The sequence below is a fragment of the Bidens hawaiensis genome, unplaced genomic scaffold, assembly GCF_021521415.1.
Source record: "Bidens hawaiensis isolate Kalapana, Puna unplaced genomic scaffold, B.hawaiensis_p1.1 tig00032112_1, whole genome shotgun sequence".
Lineage (NCBI taxonomy): Eukaryota > Viridiplantae > Streptophyta > Magnoliopsida > Asterales > Asteraceae > Bidens > Bidens hawaiensis.
The window spans coordinates 89,750-112,769 of record NW_027495451.1 but is presented as its reverse complement, the minus strand read 5'-3'; the positions used below and the strand labels follow the sequence as shown (position 1 = coordinate 112,769).

At 35.7% G+C, this 23,020-nt stretch overlaps 1 protein-coding gene across 1 annotated transcript; it reads right to left on the bottom strand.

Moving 5' to 3' along the window:
* Positions 1-11,624: 11,624 nt before the first annotated feature.
* On the bottom strand, positions 11,625-13,700 carry LOC143583057 (protein IQ-DOMAIN 10-like). Its single transcript, XM_077065476.1, has 5 exons — positions 13,594-13,700; positions 13,182-13,343; positions 12,778-13,005; positions 12,108-12,221; positions 11,625-12,024 (listed from the first exon to the last, which is right to left on the bottom strand). Exons 1-5 carry the CDS (start codon positions 13,666-13,668, stop codon positions 11,719-11,721), a joined length of 885 nt encoding a protein of 294 aa, XP_076921591.1. The 5' UTR covers positions 13,669-13,700; the 3' UTR covers positions 11,625-11,718.
* Positions 13,701-23,020: the final 9,320 nt, after the last annotated feature.

Genomic DNA, 23,020 nt, shown 5'->3' with positions numbered 1-23,020 from the left:
CAATCGTTAAAACAATAATCTTTAATTATAGGTTAACTTGTGCTTGTTTAAAGTTGGTTCTTGCTTTATCTTTCACCGCACCGTTTATCAAGTGAGTAATCTCGTATCTAATCCCTTTTTATTTTTAATGTTTTGGGATGTTCATGTGTTCGTACAAACTCGAGTCTTAAACTTGTTTATGAACTTTAGTCGCGCAGTATCCCATGTGTTGAGGACGTAGACTTGGCTGTTTATTTGTATGTGTGGATCATTAACCGTCTTGTCGGTCTATTCCGCAGTTCTCATGGTACCATTAGATGAACACGGGAGAACTATCGTTTATGATTTTCTCTTTTGTTCACACTTGCACAGTTTTCTTGTTTTTGTGCTCAATTGGGAGCACGGATTGACTATGAGCTATGAATCTTAGACTTGGTCCCGATCTGATTACACCCTTGTTGAAAACCAGACATACACATGTTGCGCGCAGATTTATTGTTATCTATGTATGGTATTAAACTTGATTTCTCACCAACACGCAAGTGTTTGACGTTTTATTTTAACACATGTTCAGGTTTGCTGTAGCTACATTTGGAGCTTGTGGACACGTAGGACGTTTTTACTTTTGGACCTAGATTAAAATGTATCAAGACAAGTTATTATTGTTCGAATATTTTGTCTTATAATATATTGATTGATGTTGATTTATGTTATCTTGTGTTTACGTTGCGCGTGCGCGAATGAATATATTTATTAAATATTGACACCCAATAGTGTCACGAGTAATGAAACAATATGTGGCGCCCCGATGTATAATCCGCCTTTGGTCGGGGTGTTACAAAAGAGCATTGTACATTTTGCATTAAAACTTGTATTTTGGGGAAATATGTAATTTCAAATGATTAGGAAGGGGAAATATGTAAAAATCTCTTTATTTATTGTGCACACACACACAATTTCCGAGGTTACGCCTCACTTTCAAAATATTTTTAAACCCTCTTATTTTTAGTATATTGCCTTTTATTTTGGGAAATTCCTTAAGAATTCCCGAGTTTTGTTTTTACTCCCTCTCCTTAGGGCATGGGAGTATGACATGTCCTGTAAGTAACCGTAGGGGGTGAGAGAATTGAGAGTCGGGCCTTGGCAAAACGGTTCCAAGAACCAAAGGTAAGACGCTATTCCTTACCTAGGGGATAACCTGACCACAATATTCGAGCCTCTAGGCCAAAGCAGAACAAGATGCCATACGACCAGAACCCTAAGTGGATAAACGTAACCGGCTAAAAAGTTACATTCCTTTTATAAAACCGAATTCAAGGTGGTTCGTGGCTAAATTCGGGAAACTTCCAATATTTTGTTTTTAATTATTTTAAAATGCTTGGTTGGGTGAAATATCCATGTAAATCCATGGGCACTCCAACTATCCATTTCTCAACCCGTTTTCAATTTGATTTTCGGTTGGAACGTATCGTCCGGGGTGGTTCCCGAGATACTCCAACTACTCATATTTGATTTGTTAATTCAATATTTGGTTGGGTCGGTTAAAACGCCATGTAACGCTCATGGGTTGACCAACTCAATTATTTGTTACTCGTTATTTAATTGGGCCAATAAAATGTCATGGAACGCTCATGGGAAGCCCAATTTAACTCGATTCATTTTTCTGATGAATTTTTAATAAAGGCTTATTAATGAAAATAAATTTTTTCCAAGCTGCCCTAGCAGCTCAACCCCAGCCAGTGGCTCTGCCCCTTGGACCCTGGTGGTGGCTGTCGCCCCTAGACCCCGCTACCAGGGGCGTTGCCCTAGACCCCCGTTAGTTGAGGGTTTCATTAACCTAGAAGTATGACTTGTTTATAAGTAGTTAATTAATACATATAATTATTACACAGTTATCCGTGAACAGCTAAGGAAGGGTATTACACTTAACTCAGAGACAAAACGACTTCAGGTGAGTTCTAGCCCCTTTACGTGTATGATTATGCATAGTCAAATAATTCACTAGGCAGGCCACGATTTTCGTATTGGTTCTTCGTTCTAAATCAATGGAGAAATCGATTTCAATTGACCCGGTTCTTCGTTCTAAATCGATGGAGAAATAGATTTCAGTTGCTGGTTCGTCGTTCTCCACTTCTATTGTCGACAAGTTCATAATGTCAATCAATTTAATCCATCAATTTAATAGATCCTATAATTTTGGGAGGCAGTTTAGGAAACTCCTATATTCATGTTTTCAATAATTATTGGCTTACAAATCAACTAGGCCGACTTTGTTATGGAAACTTTTATATTTATATACATATATTTATTCAATTAGAACAATTCATATTTTCAGTTTTGGTTATGGATTAGAATTTGGATTTTGAAATTCGTTAAATTTTTATTTTATGTTATAGTAAATTTAATTAGGTATGTTCTTTGGTAATTTTTATTTTATGTTATTGTAACTTTAATTAGGTACATTATGTTTTAATTGGGAATACCGAACCAAATTCTATGGTACACGTACCGGACCGTACCGAAATGAACCCACCCCCTACGTACCGAATACGCTTCCACTTGCGTTCCTCATTCCAGTACCGGAGCGAACCACGATCTATGTGACTATGTGATTATGTATTGAATGTTATTATTTTAAAATGTTTAAATGAATGAGTATGTTGATGAGTGGGTAAAAGAATGCGTTTTTAATGTCTAATATCGTGTGTTTTAGCTATTTATATTTATCGAACATGATTACTTTGAGATCTTTTATAATTGCAGGTGTATTGGTGCTTAATGGAGCCAAATGGAGCTTAATGGAAACTATTGGGATGATACTTGAAAGTTAGAATGAAGATGAATGAGGCCGATTGTCAAGATATGGAGAAAAAATGAAGAAGACCATACAGGCCGCAAATTGTGCTGTCAGGGCCGCAATTTGTGGTCCTGTAAGAGAGGCCGCATGCAGGGGTGCAGATCAGGGAATTTTGGTAAAGAAGGCCGCAAGTTGCGGTCCTCTGAGCACAAATTGCAGCCTAGCTCGTAAAAGGACGCGGATTTTAGGTTTTTGCCTCCATATATAAATATAACCATAGGGTTACGAAAAAGGGACCTCTCCCAGTCGTTTTGGGTATTAGGAAGCCATTTTCCACCATCCTAACACCTACCAATCACCACAATCATCCATGCTTTCATCATTCCACACCATAATCATGCTATTCAAGATGAAGATGCAAGGCTAAAGCTTTTGTGACCATCTCTGGGAGTAGGGTTGTGTTTGTAAGCAAGACTTTTTGGTATTTTGAATCTTAATATTGGATGTTTGGTTGTGCATTCAACAGTTTTTCTTAATTGAATGTTTTGTGATTTTATCAGTTAATTGGTTTGTGGTCATCAACTTTTAGGATTAGGTTCTTAGAGTCACTGACCCGTTTATCTCTAGCCATTAAATCACTTACATTTATCAAACCCTAATACTGGTAATCAATTAGGTTATTATTCAACTAAGCCAATTGTTCGGATTAAGTTCTAATGATAAGCGAGGTCAAATATCTAGTCTTTTGATTATAGGTGTAAGCAAACGAGTTTTCCAAATAAGTTTAATCAATTGGTCTAGTTGCTTCACAACCTGAAACCTGGAGTTTGGTTACTTTTCTTTTAATTGTTTTACAACTAAATCAATATTTAATCTGCTTGACATCGTCTGTCCGCCTAGCATAATTATTTATTAAACATTAAGCTCGATTAGCATTTTCCACTGATTCCCTGTGGATTCGACACCTTACTTGCCCTTGTTAGTAAAGGTATTTTACAAATGTTTTTGATTAACCTTTCGACATCGATCAAAATGGCGCCGTTTCCGGGGAATCAACGCGCAAAGTGCTAGTTTAGTTAGTTAGTCTAGTTAAGTTTAATTTTAATTTCAGTTTTTGTTTCTTTTTCTTCGTTGATTTTTCGCGGGGTTGTGTGTTTTCGTGTGCGCAGTAATCTTTCAGGTTGATGTATACACGGTATTCTCGAGAGCAAGAGCCACTACAGTTTGATTCAGAAATAGAGAAAACAACAAAAAGAAACCGAGCAGCTAAAAAACGGGGTGAAACTTCAAAATCTAAATAAGAAGATATGAACCCTCAGGGGGATTACCTAATCCCACCCTGGTTACAACCCGAAAACCATGACCCACTTCCTAATCATGAAGCACAACACATTCCACAAAATCCCCCACTCAATGACTTACCACCACTAAACCAACACCTCAACTGAAACTGTAGAGCTCAAAGACAGTATCACATGAGGGATGATTGGTCAATCAGGTCTGAACCACCATATTTTCAGGGTGCGGTTGATTTTGAGAGAGAGAACAATCGAAGAAGGGAATTTGAATATTTTGAGGAATTTGAGGATGAGGAGGAATGGGAAGATACACCTAGGGGTCGGTATTATCAGAGAGAACAACCACAACAACAACCACGTAATCGCAGGCCACGAAGAAGACCAATTGTGCAAGAACCACAGGTTCCTGAGTATGAGTTTGATGATGGGGTTCTGAGAGCATTTGTTCCACCACTTTTATTCCACAGGTGGCTACAAATCCCTTGCCAATCATTATTCCGGTGAGAAATAGAAAACTTTTTCAATCAGACAGAGTAGCTTAACCGGATTACCCACGTTTCATGGAAAAGCCACAGAGGAGCCGTATTTACATTTGAGTGATTTTAACTCGATCTGTGCGACATTCTCCAGTCAAGGGTTTACTACAGATGAGGTGAAAATGGTAGTCTTCCAATTCAGTTTGAAAGATGCAGCAAAGCAATGGTTCCTCTCATTACCGTCATCCAGTATTTATACGTGGCAAGATTTGACACAACAGTTCTTAGATGAGTATTATATGCCACAACGAACCTCAGAAGCTAGAACATCTATCAGAAATTATCAGTAGCGTACAGGAGAGACTTTTTATGAAGCTTTTCAGCAGTTCAAGTTGTTGTTGAGGACTTGCCCTCACCATGGTATAGCTTTATGGGAATTGATAAAGGCATTCCATGATGGTTTATCGTCTGACGATTTGCGAGACCTCCAATCTACCACTAATGGATCTTTTCTGACTAATGATGAACATGTGGATTGGGGCATCTGGAGAGACATGCTTTGAATTCTAAGAGACAGGCCCAGTCGAACAGAATGATAAAGAGGTCGGTGGTGAAAGCAGTAGACAGTGGAAGTTCAGATGATCGGATTGCACGGTTAGAAAAGAAGCTGGATCAATTAATGGTTGCTGGTACGAAAGAAAAAGGGAAATCGGGAAAAGCATATCCAGTTTGTGAACAATGTGGTGAGTTGGGGCACGAGGTAGCGAGCTGTGGAGTTGTGGAAGAGTTGGAGGATGAAGAGGAAGAAGAGGTAAATTTTGGTACAAGGATAGAAAAGATACAGTAACAATAGTAATATGAATTCTAACACATACCACCAGGGCCTCAGAAACCACCCTAATTTCAGCTATGGAAACCCGAATACCCAACAAAACCCAAATTTCTAAGGCAATACTCAGAGAAACAGTTATCAGTCAAATCAGAGGCAGTATGAGAATGGTTCAAGTAACAGTCAAAGCAGGTACAATCAGAGAGAGCCGGGGGGTTACAACAAGAGTTATCAGCAGAATTATCAGCAGGGCCAGCAAAGTCAAGGGGCGGCTCAAGGTCAAAATTCTTCGCAAGATTCAGAAATTATGACACTCTTGAAAGATTTGAGTCGCAGGATGGAGATTCAAGAGAAGGAAAACACTGCAAGAGACAAGCAGATGAGCCAATTGGCTGAAGAGTTAGCCACATTGAAGAGAAATCCTTCCAAGCTACCAAGTGATACTTTGAAGAACCCCAACCATCAGGGTAGCAGTTCATCAAGTGGTAAAAACGTGCACGGTAGTGCCATAACAATTGAAGATAATGGGGTGAACAATGCGGTTGAAGAATTTGAAATAGGGCACCACTCATCCCCATTCAGATTGGCGAGTTCAAGACCACCAAGGCACTTGTTGATTATGGTGCGAGTGTAAGTGTTCTACCGGGGAGTGTGTATGACCGGTTTGAGTTTGAACCTTTACAAGAAGTTGACACCACCTTGGTGTTAGCTGATTTCACTCAAAGACGGCCCCGGGGGAAGTTGGTTGGTGTCGCGGTAAAGGTTGGTGATTTTTACTATCCTGAAGACTTTCTTGTTCTTGATTATGCACCAGCAAGGAATGAAGAAGAACCTCGAGTGATATTGGGGAGACTGTTTTTGGCAACATCAAATGCTCAAATCAATTGCCGAGATGGAACAGTGTGCATGACATTTGGTAACCGTAAGTTTGTTCTAAATATATTTTCAAATTCATTTGATTATTCTTTTGAAAATAAATATTCTAAGTCAGGTGCTACTAACAGGTGTCTTCCTCATGTAAGCGAGGATGAGAAGAAGAGGGTTTTGTGTTTGATAGGTCGAAGCGGGAGAGAGAGAAAGAGGAGTTGAATGCAGTAGAAATTCAAATTCAGGAGTTGGCTACTTCAGGTGATGATATCAAGGCTGCGAGTAAAAAGATGGGTAATGATGAGACATGTGGAAGGAGGAAGAAGAAACCACCAAAGAAGGAGAAGGTAAAGAAGCCACCGGGGTTTGAGAATGAACAAAGAAGGGTGGCGTGTTTTGGGCCAAGGTGGAATACTATGGATAAATTATCACTATGTTGGAGAAGTAAGAAGAATGAAGCGGAGGAAGGTAAGCACTCCATTAGACCACCATAATCACCAAATGAGGTAACGATCTGGCTGAAGACCTTAACAAAAACTTAGCGATGATCGGGAGGCAACCCGACCTTTTATTTTGTTTTGTTTGTTTTCTTTATTTTTAGTTTTCTTTTGCGTGCTACTTTTTGTTTGTGTTTTGTAGTTATAGTAAGCCCTAAGTGTGGGGAAGGTCATGGTGGTCTCGTAAATATTTGATGGATTATATATTGTCACATCAAAGTTCAAGGAGTTCGGGTCAAGTTTGCAACAGTACTTATCAGCAGGACCCGTCTGACAAGAGAGATTCAAATAAGGTGAATGTGTCTCTTTCCTTTACTTTGGTTGTTAAAATGTTTAAGTTCCCATGTGTCACACTCGAATTTTAAATGAATAATTACATTGGGGACAATGTAATGTTTAAGTGTGGGGATGCGGGTAATGCTAAGAATATCCCGAAAATTTTATACTTATACACAATGAAAAATGATAGAAAAACTGGAGCTGTTAAAAAATAATAATAAAAAATATATATAAATTTTTTTAAAAAAATAATAAAAATAAATAAATAAAATAATAATAATAATAATAATAATAAAAGAACAGTAACACACTTAATTTGGGATGTGTCGGTAGGCTCAACCCTTAAGAATGAAAGGACGGTTTGGCTGTTGACTCAATTGAACCTCTAATTGCTTGATTTTAGTGGGAAACACTTTCGGGTCTTGTTTGTTTAGCTAAGCCTGTGTAAGGACTGGGATGAAAGGTCAGGCCATACTCAAGCCTTTTTGTTAGATTTGACCACCAAAAGAAAATTTTAAAATATGAATAGACTACTGAACGATGCTTGGATAGGCTTAACGTTAAAGTATGCTAGCTGGCTTGTGATATAAACATAACGAAAATACTTCTAGTTTAAGTGGTTAACGCTTCATAGGTGTATGGTTTTATAACCTTAAATCCTGTATTGATGGGATGCTCTAGGGTTCGGACACCAGGGGTCTTTATGCGGTATATCATCTGGGTATTCATATCTCCTAAGTGGATTTATGAATATTAAAAGAGCTCAAAGAGCAAACCCGCAGTTTATCTGCCAACTATAAGTCATTAAACATGATCATTACGTGCTTTTAAAAGTACAATTACTCTACTGACTTGATCATCCACGCTGTTAGTCATGTGGGGTCCCTGTGCTCGCGTCTCATTACCATTAAGAAACGGACCGCATGGGACACGTCGCATGTAAGCCCTACAGATGAATTCGTGCATACTCACCCCTGGAGATGGATTTTGGGGTGTTGCTTGATAACGGGGGTATACCATGTAGTGGGGACTATTTGCTAGTAGTAACATAATTGCACCTTAATCGTATCTAATGGTCATTCTGGTAGACTTTGATGCTTAAGTTTAGGTTTTGGTTCGATAAAATATCCATGATTGTTTTAGCTATTACATATGGGCCTAAAATGGTACACATAGTTGTGCATAGTTTTGATCATCTAGCTCTAAGGTTTAAGTCAAGTTGGGGTGGTCCGGCTCGGTAAAACTATAATGAAGCATGGTAAGGCGGCTTCAGGGCTTTGATGTGTGGGTTTCATTTAATCATACAAACTAATGAAATTGTCACGCCTTATTTGTCCCGGTAAGTATTAGGGCATAGGTTTAAGTGGATAGCAATATCGGCAATCGCGGTTTTTGTGTTATTTGTTGATATTTAAAATAATTTAACTATTTAAGAAAAACCAGTTTCCGGTTCTGATTTCATTGTATATCTTTTTCTGGACGAAAAAGGATAAGTGTGGGGATGTGATGAGTGGGTAAAAGAATGCGTTTTTAATGTCTAATATCGTGTGTTTTAGCTATTTATATTTATCGAACATGATTACTTTGAGATCTTTTATGATTGCAGGTGTGTTGGTGCTTAATGGAAACTATTGGAATGATACTTGAAAGTTAGAACGAAGATGAATGAGGCCGATAGTCAAGATATGGAGAAAAAATGAAGAAGACCATACAGGCCGCAAATTGTGCTGTCAGGGCCGCAATTTGTGGTCCTGTCTGGTAAGAGAAGCCGCATGCAGGGGCGCAGATCAGGGAATTTTGGTAAAGAAGGCCGCAAGTTGCGGTCCTCTGAGCACAAATTGCGGCCTAGCTCGTAAAAAGACGCGGATTTTAGGTTTTTGCCTCCATATATAAATATAACCTTAGGGTTACGAAAAGGGGACCTCTCCCAGCCGTTTTTGGGTATTAGGAAGCCATTTTCCACCATCCTAACACCTACCAATCACCACAATCATCCATGCTTTCATCATTCCACACCATAATCAGGCTATTCAAGATGAAGATGCAAGGCTAAAGCTTTTGTGACCATATCCGGGAGTAGGGTTGTGTTTGTAAGCAAGACTTTTTGGTATTTTGAATCTTAATATTGGATGTTTGGTTGTGCATTCAACAGTTTTTTGTAATTGAATGTTTTGTGATTTTATCAGTTAATTGGTTTGTGGTCATCAACTTTTAGGATTAGGTTCTTAGAGTCACTGACCCGTTTATCTCTAGCCATTAAATCACTTACATTTATCAAACCCTAATACTGGTAATCAATTAGGTTATTATTCAACTAAGCCAATTGTTCGGATTAAGTTCTAATGATAAGCGAGGTCAAATATCTAGTCTTTTGATTATAGGTGTAAGCAAACGAGTTTTCCAAATAAGTTTAATCAATTGGTCTAGTTGCTTCATAACCTGAAACCCGGAGTTTGGTTACTTTTCTTTTAATTGTTTTACAACTAAATCAATATTTAATCTGCTTGACATCGTCTGTCCGTCTAGCATAATTATTTATTAAACATTAAGCTCGATTAGCATTTTCCACTGATTCCCTGTGGATTCGACACCTTACTTGCCCTTGCTAGTAAAGGTATTTTACAAATGTTTTTTATTGACCTTTCGACATCGATCATATGTATGTATATATATATATATATACACACACACACATAACTAGAAGATATGTAAAATATGCACGCATGATAACGAATGTATGGACAATTGATGAGACAGGTATGGTTGTATGGTATTCGAGACAGAGGGACCAGACCCTAATAATATCTGAGACAGAAGGGACCATGCCCTAATAATATCTGAGGTAGAAGGGAGCAGACCCTAATAATATCTATGATGGTAGAGATAGAATAGCTTATGGTACACCATAGGGAATTATGAATGAAAGTGTGTAAGTACGTATGCATGTATGTAAGGTATGCATGAAAGAAGTAATAGTAAGTAAGGTACAAATGCTTATCTTCGGACGCGTATAAGTAAGGATATGAATGTAATGTATGTTAATTGATTAACTAGAACTCACTCAGGGTAGCTGACTTTTAGTATGCACGCAGGTAAATAGATTAAAGGAACTGGCTTGAGGATGGCACATGGTAGGGACTGGAATACTGGCATCTTGAGAAGAAATATTATGAAACTTTTATGTTATGATTAAGAGAAGTTACTTTTGTTAAGACAAGATTTAATGATTTGTAATATATTGGTTGATGTTTTTATGATTCCGCGAAAAGTTTTAATTAACTCTGATTTTAGAACTGTGTTTATGAATAATTCTAACACCCAGTGTAGGGCACCAGGAACGAGGCCTTACAAGGCTCTTAGCCCAACAAGCTACCCCCGTTGATCAGCCCCGCTAAGTACAACATCCGCGAGAGACATGCCCCAAGAGTGTACACAAGTAACACAACTCTTCTAGAAGCATGCGGAAGTCATCTGTGGTCGGAAGAAGGAGCAGGAGTACACCGTTGGGCAAAATGGGTGTTAACCAAAGGATTCCTTGATAGCAACGTTTACATTCATAAGGAGGAGCACGTGAGAGCCTGACCAATGAGAATGAGCGAGACATCTCCTAACGGCCCTGCACATGGCCAACTGTTACCACCTATCAAGGCAAGCCACGTGTCTCTTCAGGTGAATGAAAATATTCTTTTGACAATGGAAGCCCAGCCTCATTCTCTACCACCCCTGGCTATAAATACCCTTATAATCATCAAAGAGGTACACATTCACTCAAAAATACATTATATCAGTCACATAGCATTCAGTACTTTCTCTCTCTAGAATTGTTATTGATTCTCACGTCGGAGGGTGGTTACGAGAAGACCCCTCGTCCTGTCCTTCTTGAGACGAGCTCACGGTGATCTGTTTTGCAAGTTCATATCTGATTTACGTTCATTCGACCAAACCTTATTCCTGAAACCCTAACTCGGTTGAAGTATAGATCTAACCCTAACCTTGGTTTAAGTCGGTGTTTCTTCAACAATGAATTATTAGTTACTCATTATGAAGATATATGGTACCCGAATATCATATGGATCAACATATGTGCCAACCCAACAGCTTAGATCCCGTCAAAGACTATATCCACATGTCACACTATTAGCAAGCAGTTCGTAATGCATTCTTGCGTGCTCTTAGTCTCTCAGATCTGTGGCCTAACATGCAATGGTCTCTAGACCAATCTAATACGAGAAATCTCCATCAAAAACGGCTATTCTAAACAAAAGTGGTCACCACTTAGAGTGTCATTTACCCGCATCTGGTTGACGACCTCCTATCAAGGTACGATCATCTTCTACATACTTCCTTTCGCTTCAGATCACTTTACCCGCATCTAGTATAAAAATTTGAGATGGCACGTCATCTTGCATGGAAAACAAGCTACCCAAGCATTGTTAACATTTAAAAAACATGTCTTGTGCACCTAAAAGCATATAAACCAAGTCCTTTCTTGAACCATTTTAAGATAATTAAGTTTGATGTTCTTGAATTATAAGTTCAATCCAAAAGCCATTATTATATTTACTTACAACATAAGTTACAAGCAAGTCAATAGTACAATGCAAGATAACCATAAAAATCACTCCACACAAATAAAATTCAAAGATTTCAACAATTTTGACTAATCTATTATTGCACCATATATAAATGATTCAAGTTATATTGATATCTGCTTTTCGGGCTTTGTTTTCACACCCTCACCATTTGCTGGTACCCCGAATGATAACCTTCGGCTTAGCGATGGCTTCGTGCCAACAGGCGAACTTTTCTGTGAGTTTGACTTTTTCATTGACGGTGATTTCTTACTTGTTGGACTGTTGACTTTCTTTGGAGTTGACCCGACTAGTTCTCGGCTTTCCCATGGCCGAGCAGCAATCCATCTCTCCATCCAACTCCAACCCCAATCATATGTTGCAAGTTTGGAATCATTTGCACCCAAATTGTTGTTAGAATGTGCTCTCCACTGCATATTTACAAAAGGTCAACGGATTCAAACTACCAAAAAAGTCAAAGGTCAGTGGGCAAAAGAATGTGATTTGAGTTTACCTGATGTGAGAACGCGTATGCCATTGCCCGCTCACGCTTTATTGTGGCCTCTTCTCTTTGTTTTGCCCGTGCAAGAGCCTCGGTCATCGTGTGATGGCTGCCTTTCCACTCCACCTGCAATCAGTTTTGACCAAAGCATTGGTCAACTCTGGTAAAGACACTACCAATGATACCTAAATGTATAATCTTTTACTTTGATTTTCTGAACAATTTGTTCGACCACCCGGTCCGAAGCACATTGAATCTTCTTTCTTTTTATTTTTGTTTCAAAGTTTTTCTGCTCACTCTCTCAAATTATTCAAAAATTCAAAATCTTGACCTTTTTTTTGTCAACTGAATATTTTCTTGACTTATTAGTTGAAATGTAAAAGGGTTAAATCTTGACTTGATTACATTATAAAGTCAATTTCCCTTTACCTATTCTTTACAAAAAATCCAACAATCTTTGACTTTTTAAGTCAAATACTTTTTTTCCGGATTAACAAATAGCATCAAACTTAATAATCTGTTTTTCTTTGTTTTGCATATCCCATTGTTGGTGCAAATATATTGAATCTTCTTTCTTTTTTTTTTCTCTGTTCAAATTTTTTACTCTTTTCTGCTCACTCAAATTATTAAAAAAGCCAACAACTTTTGACTTTTTTGGTCAGAAAGTCAGAATTCGCATTACCTCGAGATCACGAGCCTTAGCATCAAGTCTCAACTGATTTTCAATCTTCTTTTGCTTGTTTCCTCTGTCTTCAATCATAGAAAGTCTGCTAGTTCTTATCTGTCCTTGTATTCTACTCCAAGATTGAAGATTTCTTAACGTATTCGAGGTTTGCTTTTTTCCATAATTGCCCTCCATAAGCATCTGCAATCTAACTATCTGTTTTGAATTGCAGTAAAACTTTCTTGCCTGAAAACATTTCAAACACAAGTGTAAGCATCCAAACTTTCAAAAACAAAAAAGTTTGACTTTTGATGTGAAGTTGACCAGCATTCCTATGAAGGGTAATTTTGACTTTTACCATGTAAAAAGTCAAACACCTCCATTAAACTAAGCTAAAAGTCAAACATTCTTATGTTACATACTTTAAATCCCCTGAATGCAGTTTGAATCCGTGTTGCTGCTTTATCTTCAGTAAGCAGACCAACAACCTCATGATGCCGATTAGCGTTGTTAACATTATTAATCGGTTCCTCTACTACACGGGATTTTAAAACATATCCACTTGTTTCAAGTGGTGAAAAATCCTGTAAAAAGTTACAAGTGTTAGAAAAATACATACAGATATATAGTTAACGCTACACTCGCATAAAATTATGAGCTTATTTATCATACGATGCTAAAGAAAACTGCATCATCTATCCGTTTATTTAGTTCTTTAGTTGTATATCACTTTTTTCTCAAAAGATTATTTATTATCTTTTATCTCGCTTCCACTCTGCATCACTATGATAAATTGTAGCGTGTAACATAATCCGATAAAAAAAATTTACATACCTTTGTTTTGTTTGATTTCAATTTCCTTGCTTTATTCAAGCTGATTATATTCTTTAACCAATCACCAGATCCCATCCTTGATGCTACACCAGCAATATACAGTATGTTCATATATTATACCAAATTTTCATTTTTTGATACAAAATCATTTCTGCGTTATTAATCAATTAGATAAAACTATAATATAATAATAAATCCAATCAACATATTAATTAATTAAACAAAAATTCAACAGTTTCATGTTTACTTGCAACTTCACTCAAATAAATAACTGTCACAAAACTGTTTTTTTTTTTTTTTTTAATTTTATTCCAGATAATAATAAAACCAGTTTAATATGCAACAAAGTCACTAAATGAGTAAATTCAGAAACATGTTGTGAAGTGTCTTAAAAGTCAACGAATGATAGTGTAGTATAAGTAAGTGAAATCAAACATGAATGAAAATAACAAGAGTGACATACCAGAAGAGAATAAACTACTACTTCAAATATGAGATATGAATCCTTAAAATCAAAATGAGTGAGGGTGTTTGTTGCAATTGATATAGGGAAGGAGTAATAATATTAACAGGAAAAGAAATTGAAAAGAGACAAAAAGGTGGGTGTGTATGTGGATAATGGCCCCACCATGGTTCAACTGCCTCTAAAACAACATTTATTTTGTTTCATGAAATTTGGGTGTTTGATATTTTACAAAAATGGGTTGGTGGTAGTGACATGGAACCAAGGTTTTTAAAGCCAAGCGGTTGGGTCACGAACTGGACACCTGTTCCTCACAACCCATCTTCTACTTTAACTTGTCTTCACCATTATCTACCATCATGATAACTAGTAAGGAATTCAAAAAACTTTTTTCATAAAGTAGTCGGGATTTTTACATACAAATAATACTGAAAAAAAAAGATAATTCAAGGTGGTCGGTTGCTCCCTCTTTAAAGGCTAGGTCCACCAATGATAGTAACGTGTGATATGTACATGTAAATATAATTTGAAATGAATTCGATATTAATTGGCTCTATGACAATAACAATCATGGATCATATATTATCTACCATTATACTTTTTTTTATTCATTTTGCGTTTAATTTTGTATGTTTTTGATCGTTTTATGTCTATTCTACTCAGTTATTAGATTATTTATGACTTCAACTGCTTTTAACTACTTAACTCTCCTCAAGAGGCTACAAACTACATATTTTGCTTGCGAAAAAACACGTTGTTGCTCATCACTATTGTGGCATCCTTCTAATGAGGCTCACGAAACAGTTGAACATGTCCTAATCTGATGTTTCAAAAGAGGTGCTTCCCTTCAAATTCAGTTTTGGTGTAAGACCCTTATAATTTTGTTATATTGAATGATGATTTCTTCCTGAACCGTGATGCTATTGTATAATTGGTTGTTTCTCGTCCGCCAAATATTCCAAAATGTGATGGATACAACTCCCATAAGTATTTAGTATGATTTGAAGGCAAAATCCAAAACTTCCTTAACTAAATCCCTAAAAGACATAAACAATAGAGCAAACATGGAAAATCTTGAGTGGGAGCTTTGGTGTAAATTTAATATTGTTTTCAACTTGTTATTTTGTTCTAGGTTTTTACCAATGAAACCAGTAGAAATGTAAAACAGTTGGTTCGCTAACTGATCGAATGTTTAAATCACTACATAAAACACAAGTTTTAACTTTTTAGTGACTTGTGTTACCTATAATCTCCCCCTTCATTTTTATTTTTAGATATGAGGATGTTTGAGAAGTCTATTGAATATGGACCCTTCCATTTGCCATATTAGACTTTAAAATCTGTCCCTTTTTCTAGTAGTGTAAGCCTCCAAGTTTTTGTGTTAAAGTAATCTATATGAACTTAAAAATCAACCATAACTTACTTTCTTTAAGTAATGCTTTTTAATCTTTTTCAAGATTTTTAATATCTAATAAATATCACAATAATATATAACATGAAGCATGCAAGTCTAAAAAGAGCGGTGATATGAAACCCACAAAATTAATTATTGAGGTTAAGTGGTTAACCAACACGAAACCAATAATTGATAATGATTATGAGATGGGTTTTTTAATTGATCAAAGTACTCTGCAAAGACAAAAAAGAATCTTGATTGTGATTATTTGGTCACAATTGTATTTTACGTTTCATAATTAAAATATCAAATGCATACATATTTATAACTCTTTTGTCACAACTCAATTTTTAAAATAATTGTTGTAACTTTTGTGTTTAAGCTATAACTCATAAATATAATCAAGTTACAACTTATAATTATGACTTTAAAAAATGGGTTGAATCATATAGCTTTAAATTTCCTTTAATTCAACTAAAGATCACTCCATAAAACTAAAAAGTTATCTTGACATTTGAAGTTAGGTTGTTTGACAACCATTACAGATTACATCAATAAGTATTTATTAAGAGGCCCGAATAATTAACAGAGTATGGGCCGGTAAGTGTTAAGTACGTTAATATTGTAGTGATTGGTGGTGGTGGGTTAAGAAAGTGGTGCGTGAGTGGCAACCTGAGGGTTTTGAACACATATGAATTAATGAAGGGGGTAAAACTTTCCTTTAACATTATTTTAAAACTTAATGGATAAGAGGGTGGTTGAGCAATTTAGATGTGTTTTTCGGTGAATCAAACATACTTGATGCTTGCTAATTTAAATGCAGACTCTTAATGAAATTGCTAAAAGCAAGCCTCTTGGTTTTTTTTTTTTTAAACGACTAATTTGGATCACTCACGGACCACTGGAGTATCATCGTGCCACCAGTGGTACCACGCGATCATATCCACCACCAAGCCACTAAATCAGGAAGAAACTTAATATTTGAGAAAAAAACCTCTCTTATGAGATTTAAACCCAAAACCTTATGGTCACTAAGTTTTATCCTACCTCCAAGATACCATTGGACTACAATATCTTTTAAAACATTTCAAATCTCACACTCCTTATATTTATATTCGTTCTATTTAAAAAACACTTTTTATTTATTTTTTATATTATTTTTTTCACTTTCTTTTACTCACAAACTTTATAGAAATGCGATAGAGAATGAATACCGAATCCATAGGTATAAATGATGGAAAGCTAGTCCGTAAATTTCATTCACTTTTTTAAGGAATAGGATGAAAAATCAAATTGTATGAAAATATTGAACTTATATATAACTACAGGGATTGAGTTAGAATGGGACTTAAACGTGAGTAATGTTAGCTCCACTCAAATTATACTGTGATGTTAGAAAATTTGCTAATTTAGAACGGGTTTAAATAGGCTAGCATCACCTACCAAGTACCGCCCCTATCCCACCACATTCACTTCCGCCGTTGTCGCCTTTTTCCTCCTACGTCATCACCACAACCATCACCATTGTCATCGCCACAGCTACCATCACTATTGATGTCACCATTACCGATACCGCTGGGGTCTCCAACATAAATCATAGAAACAAATATAACTGGTGGGTTTGTTTTAACATCTATTTTTTTTTTAACAACATTTTCAAGTTGAAACCAATCTGGTTAAAACATGCTACGACCTCAAAACCAGCTTGATATGATACCCATTCGTCCGTTTTGCTAGGATTAAGTTACGTGTTAGCAATTATGAATTGATAATTGTTTATAAGTTCACCTAAATTTAGCTCAAAAATGAGTATTGCAAGGGTGATAATTGGTCTTTATTGAATTATGTACGATATAAACTATTTTATTAGAAAAGAGAAAAGGAATGAAGTATAATATTACATTAAAAAACAAAATGTTTGGTAGATAGATATAGAGACAAGAATAGGGAATGAGAATTAAATTTAGGGGAATTTTAGAGACACCTTTCAATTTTGCTAAAAAAAGCTCATCAATACGTCCCGTATAGGGCGGCTATCAAAGCATATAGGGTCCCTTATAAGCCCTGTATAGTCCCATACGAAGTGCATAGAGTCCCGTATAACCCCCCGTATAACTCTATAAAAGACGTATTAGAGGGTGTTTGGGTGGCCCTAGCAAAACCCATTTATGATTGTGGTTGGTGGGTTTGGAACTTTGGACGACAGCATCTTTTTTTGGTATGTTTCTCAATGATTGTGGGAGGGTTAAATAAAATAATAATTTGGATATACTTAAATGGCTACTTTTTTCAAATAAATAGATTATAATCTATAAGTGTATATGGGATCTACTAGGTTTGAACCGCGGATGTGACAAGAATTTTACGAGAACTTCTTAGGAGTTTCCGATTTGATTCCAACAAGTGTAACTACTAATATGGGACAACACCATTGTTTTAAGATTTGAACTTGGGTAAAGTGGGTTGTATACAGGTGGTAAATCTTTCGAAATTCCCTGGCAACCAACTACACTAAATTTGTTTATATTTTTTCCTGAGTCGAATCCATGAAGAGATTAAACTGAATGAGTAATATCTAAGTCGATCTCATAGATTTGCGATCTAAACGATTTATTGTTATAAGATTTTACAAAAATACGTTTTTAAATACAAGGCCAGATTTATTTAGGTATAATATGCCAAAATTTCAAAACATAAGAAGAAAAAATAGAATCATGTTTTAATAGTTTAATCATAATTGTTCCAACTTCCAAGCACAATTGAATTTTTAGTTCATCTAAATAATAAAAATAAAAAAGACAAATATTGTTTAAACCAAACATAGTTAAATCATATAATGATAGGTAATTGGTGTATGTTTGTTCTTTGTGTGTGGCGTTGTTGGTTCATGTGTTATAAACTTATAATTGGTTGTTTTGCCGTATTTTATTTTGGAAAACATAAACCGAAGAAGCTCTTGCTTGCACAAATTTTAACATATATTGACACAAGTGATAAACGTAAAAATATTTGTTATAAACTTACTAGCAAAGGAGCCCGCACGTTGCGACGGGGTCGTGTGAAGGTGTTATAATATAATAGTGACTGTTTATTTGTGTCTAGACCTTTTATAAATGTATTTCATATTGGATACACATGTAGAAGTTTCACATTTGTTAGTTTCTCTAGTGATTCGATTGTTACACGCCCAACAAACCAGTGATTGTTACACGCCCAACAAACCAGTAAAAGAAAAATTATTCTATTATTAAATCAGTAATCCAAATCATGAGCAGCAAATCAAATAAACCACAAAATCTAACCAAATGCAACGTAATGTAATCCAACTTCCAGTTTAGTTGATTTCTTAATAATGCATAAAATAAGACATTTACAATATACGTAAAGTTGCTTAAAATTAGGAAACTAACAAAGAAACATCAGAAACTTTCACCCAACATATGCATTCAATAGGTAAATAAATTATGAGTTGAAGATTTGATTAATTTATCATCACACCTTTAAAAACACAAATCTGGAAACTCGTGTCTCAAGCCTTATATTATTATCAGAATATATAAGATATTACATTAACATTTACTTGATTATGATCAAGCCTGATACGAAAATAATTTTTTCTATAAAAATGTTGACCCTAATTATTTAGAAGCTTCAAGCACTTGCCTTATTGATAAGTTACTGGATTGTCCCTTGTTCAATAATTATACTTATCAAAATTTGATGCAGTTTAGCATGAGAAATGTAAGCTTCTCGAAATCAAACATGAAGATTACTTTACAAATGTTAGGCCCATACGATAACAATTTGCGCCATTTTGACCTTTATGAAAAGTTAACTATTTGGGAATTTTGACCATAACAAAAAGTTAACTGTTTGGCCCATTTTGACCCACGAATAACTGTTCGGCCTGTTTTGACTCTTATGAAAAGTTAACTATTTGGGCAATTTTGACCCTAACAAAAAGTTATTGTTTGGCCCATTTTGACCCATCGAATAACTGTTCGGTATGTTTTGACTCTTATGAAAAGTTAACTATTTGGGTCATTTCAATGGTGCCCGACCCACCATTTTTGCAACTCGAAATAATGTGAGTCTCTTTTTATTTATTTTATCAACACGAATATTAGCTTAAAAATAAACAGGTTCGAAAGTCTATTTGGCCCTGTGCAAAAGAATTAACCATTTGGGCCGTTAGACAAGTCCAAATTCCAAACAATGTGGCACTTGACTTTTAATATTAAAACATTGATTTACCTTGTCAACATGAACATTATGTATCGTGATGGCCAAAACATCCATATTGATAGCACCACTATTGTTGTCTTGGGTATGGAAAACAAGAAAAGTAGGTGGTGGTGGAGGCATAAATGTTGTCATTGCCTGCATGAAGTTGACTTTTAAGGTAAAACATCGTTCAAAATAAAAATCAAATCAAAGAGATTTTTGTGTTTTATATTCATCGCGAACATCTTTGAAAGGTGGTTATTTGTTAAAAAGCTTTCATCTCTATAACAAAACTTTTCAAAATCTTGATCTAATTCCATTAAATTTGATGCTAAAAATTTAGTCAACGTTACCTTAAAAGTCATCATGTTGAATAAAGAAATTTTTCCTCTTGATGCTGACATCACTTGCTAATCATTTTTGGACAATTCAAAGCAAGAAATTGATTCTTGAGGTAGGTTTTCGCAACACCGGTTGTCATCAAAATCCCGCTTGAGCCATAGTTGAGGGGCAACACTGGTTGTTTCCTGTAGAAACAAGTTTAAGTGTTTAACCTCAAAAGTAAAACTATGACCTACTATCAACCTTGTACTAAAGTCAAACTAACATCTCACTTACCTTGCCACTTGAATTGTGCTCACTACGGTGTCATTTTCACAACATTTGATGCTTAAGGCAAAATAGATTTTCCTGAATTTATATTTAATAATCTTGATATCTGCATGATCAATAAAAGTTAATAATTGAACATTGATTTAACAATATAACCAAGTTATAAGAAGCCAATACACCTTTGTAACTCCCATATTTTCTGGAATTTTTAGTGACCGACAGTGAGAAGCTTCACTTATTTCATTGAGTTCCCAAATCTTTGATTTTCCATTTGTTTCTTCCCGAGAGAAAACCACCAAAGGCCACCATCTCCGCCATTGTCGCCCCATCTTTGGCAACCGCAACCGTTTATTGATTCGGATTCCTTTCCGAAAGACCTTGCTCGAATGAATGTATTGTCTAAGACCTGGTTTCACCTAACTGCTGCTTTTCCATTTTTGTATTTCGATATCGATGATTTTATATCTCGAGAAAGTTTTTTCAAGTATGTCGAGTACACCACGTCTAGATTCTGCCATCATAATCTCACTGCAGGTATACTCGATCTCGTAACAACTATCGAAGAGTCTGCGGAATTAGATATTGTTAACAGATGCCTTGGATTACTTCTTAACGCCTAAAGATTGTTTACAAAATTCAAGATATAATCTTCGTGCAGCTCCTTCATTTCCATTCCATTCTACTATGTGTGTTTTGGCTTCTTTGCTGGTCCCATGAACATAGCCTAAAATAATCACCAAAAGATCAAGAAAGTTAAAAACTTTAACATTTTAATCGACCCATCTATCTATATACATCAGGGTTGTATTTCATCCAAAAGGTCAAGCGGATAAATAGCATAATTGCCGAAAGATCGAGAATAGTTACAAACTTTGAACATATTAATCGATCCATTTACTTATATACATAAATTTGGGATGTATTCATCAGCACCCTATCAAATGGGTAAATAATATAATCACCAAAAGAATCCGTGCGTTTTTACCGGGGTTTTTAACCATTTTGACCCATGTATATTACTTAAGTAGGTGCAGGGTGTGTTGGTTACATACAACCCTAAAAGACACTTTTTAGTCTTTATTATTTAAAATCACAAAAAAAGCTAAACGTTCTTAAACACCCTATCCTAAATTATATACAAACTTACTTCACTAAGAATTCCTCTAATGTTTCCTTCTGAGTCACCATTGCCAAAGTGTGTCCTCAAGCTTTGACCATGTTGACCGTCATTCCCAATTCCATCAATACCCCTGCAAATTTGCCTAATTATATACAAAATACTTAGCAACTTAAAAAAATAAAAAGAAATGTTTATAAAGTTTGTTTTTACCTCTGATCAGGAGTCCCTTACACCATAATTTGTATAGCCTACAAAATTTAAGGTCAAATGCATAATAATAAAGTAATTATAATTATTATTAATTAAAATTATGGCTTTTATGCCCAAACTGATTATTTTGAGCCATTTTTTTCCCACAAAAAGACTTACTTGTCATTAGCGGATGTTGTATGAATGAACGTTACGTAGACATCGTCGTGTGCGCCGGTTTGTTGATGCCAATCTGTTGCAAGCTTCAAACCCCAGCCGGACCGTCTTCTTCGATCACCATTGACGCTACCATTCAACTCCATCCATTGAAATATGCTTCCACCAAGTTAACCACTTAACCCACACAGAGCAAATTCCTCACAGATTTACAAACAATCAAAAATAAAAACTGATCTATATACATGAAATGATTTCTTTACAATAATTAACATCAAATACTTCATACAGGCTTCAACTCAATGGCAGACAAGTTTTACTAACCATTAAATCAAATCAAACAAAATGAACGATAAATCAATAACATATAGTTTCAAACGAAAGTGCAAAAAGTCAATGACAATCGTTGATTGCGTCATCGACGACAGCGGAGAGGCACGTAAGACCGGTGTGCATACATCGTTTTGGTGATGGGTGCTGTGATTTAACTGGAAATGGGGGATTCAATCGACAGAGATAGAAGGAAAAAATCTGATGTGTAAATAAAATAACATGAAAAATATATTCAAATCTTATGTGTAACAAAGCATTACTGGAAGCCTTATGAAATCCGATACCTTGGCAGTGAGTTTGGAAGCATCTGATTTAGGGATAGCATTTAGTTGAAGCGATTGCACACCAAAACTTCAATTCACCGACTCAGTAACCCTGCAAAATTGAAAGAATGAAGAACAAACAACTTACAGCTAGAGAGACATCATTAACCTTAAAAATTGTAAACAATGAAGAACAAACTTACAACACCAACACAATCAATTAGGTTAAAAACAATTGATTAAATCGTTTAACAACACAAAGCTTACAAATAGGTCAAAAACGATTACCTGAACAATAAGAATTACCGGTGTCTTTGTCAGTCATCGCTCTCATTTTCACCTCTGCTTCACACTATTTCATTGAACCTAAACAATAAGAATTGGTATCGTTAAGAGAGAGGCAGGTTAGCAGTGAATATAATAGCCATTCGTTATGGAAACTGAAACCACTTGTTAGTAATTTAATTGAAACTGAAATCAGTTGAATACCAATAAACCACAACCAAACCCTGGTGATGATGATGGTGAATTTCGTATAGCATAGAAAGTAGCAATGAGGATAGAAACTGACGTGAATTAAAATAAATTGAGGATAGAATTTTCAGGCAAGGGCAATTAATTCAAATGGAGGAGAGTTAAAAGGTGACCTT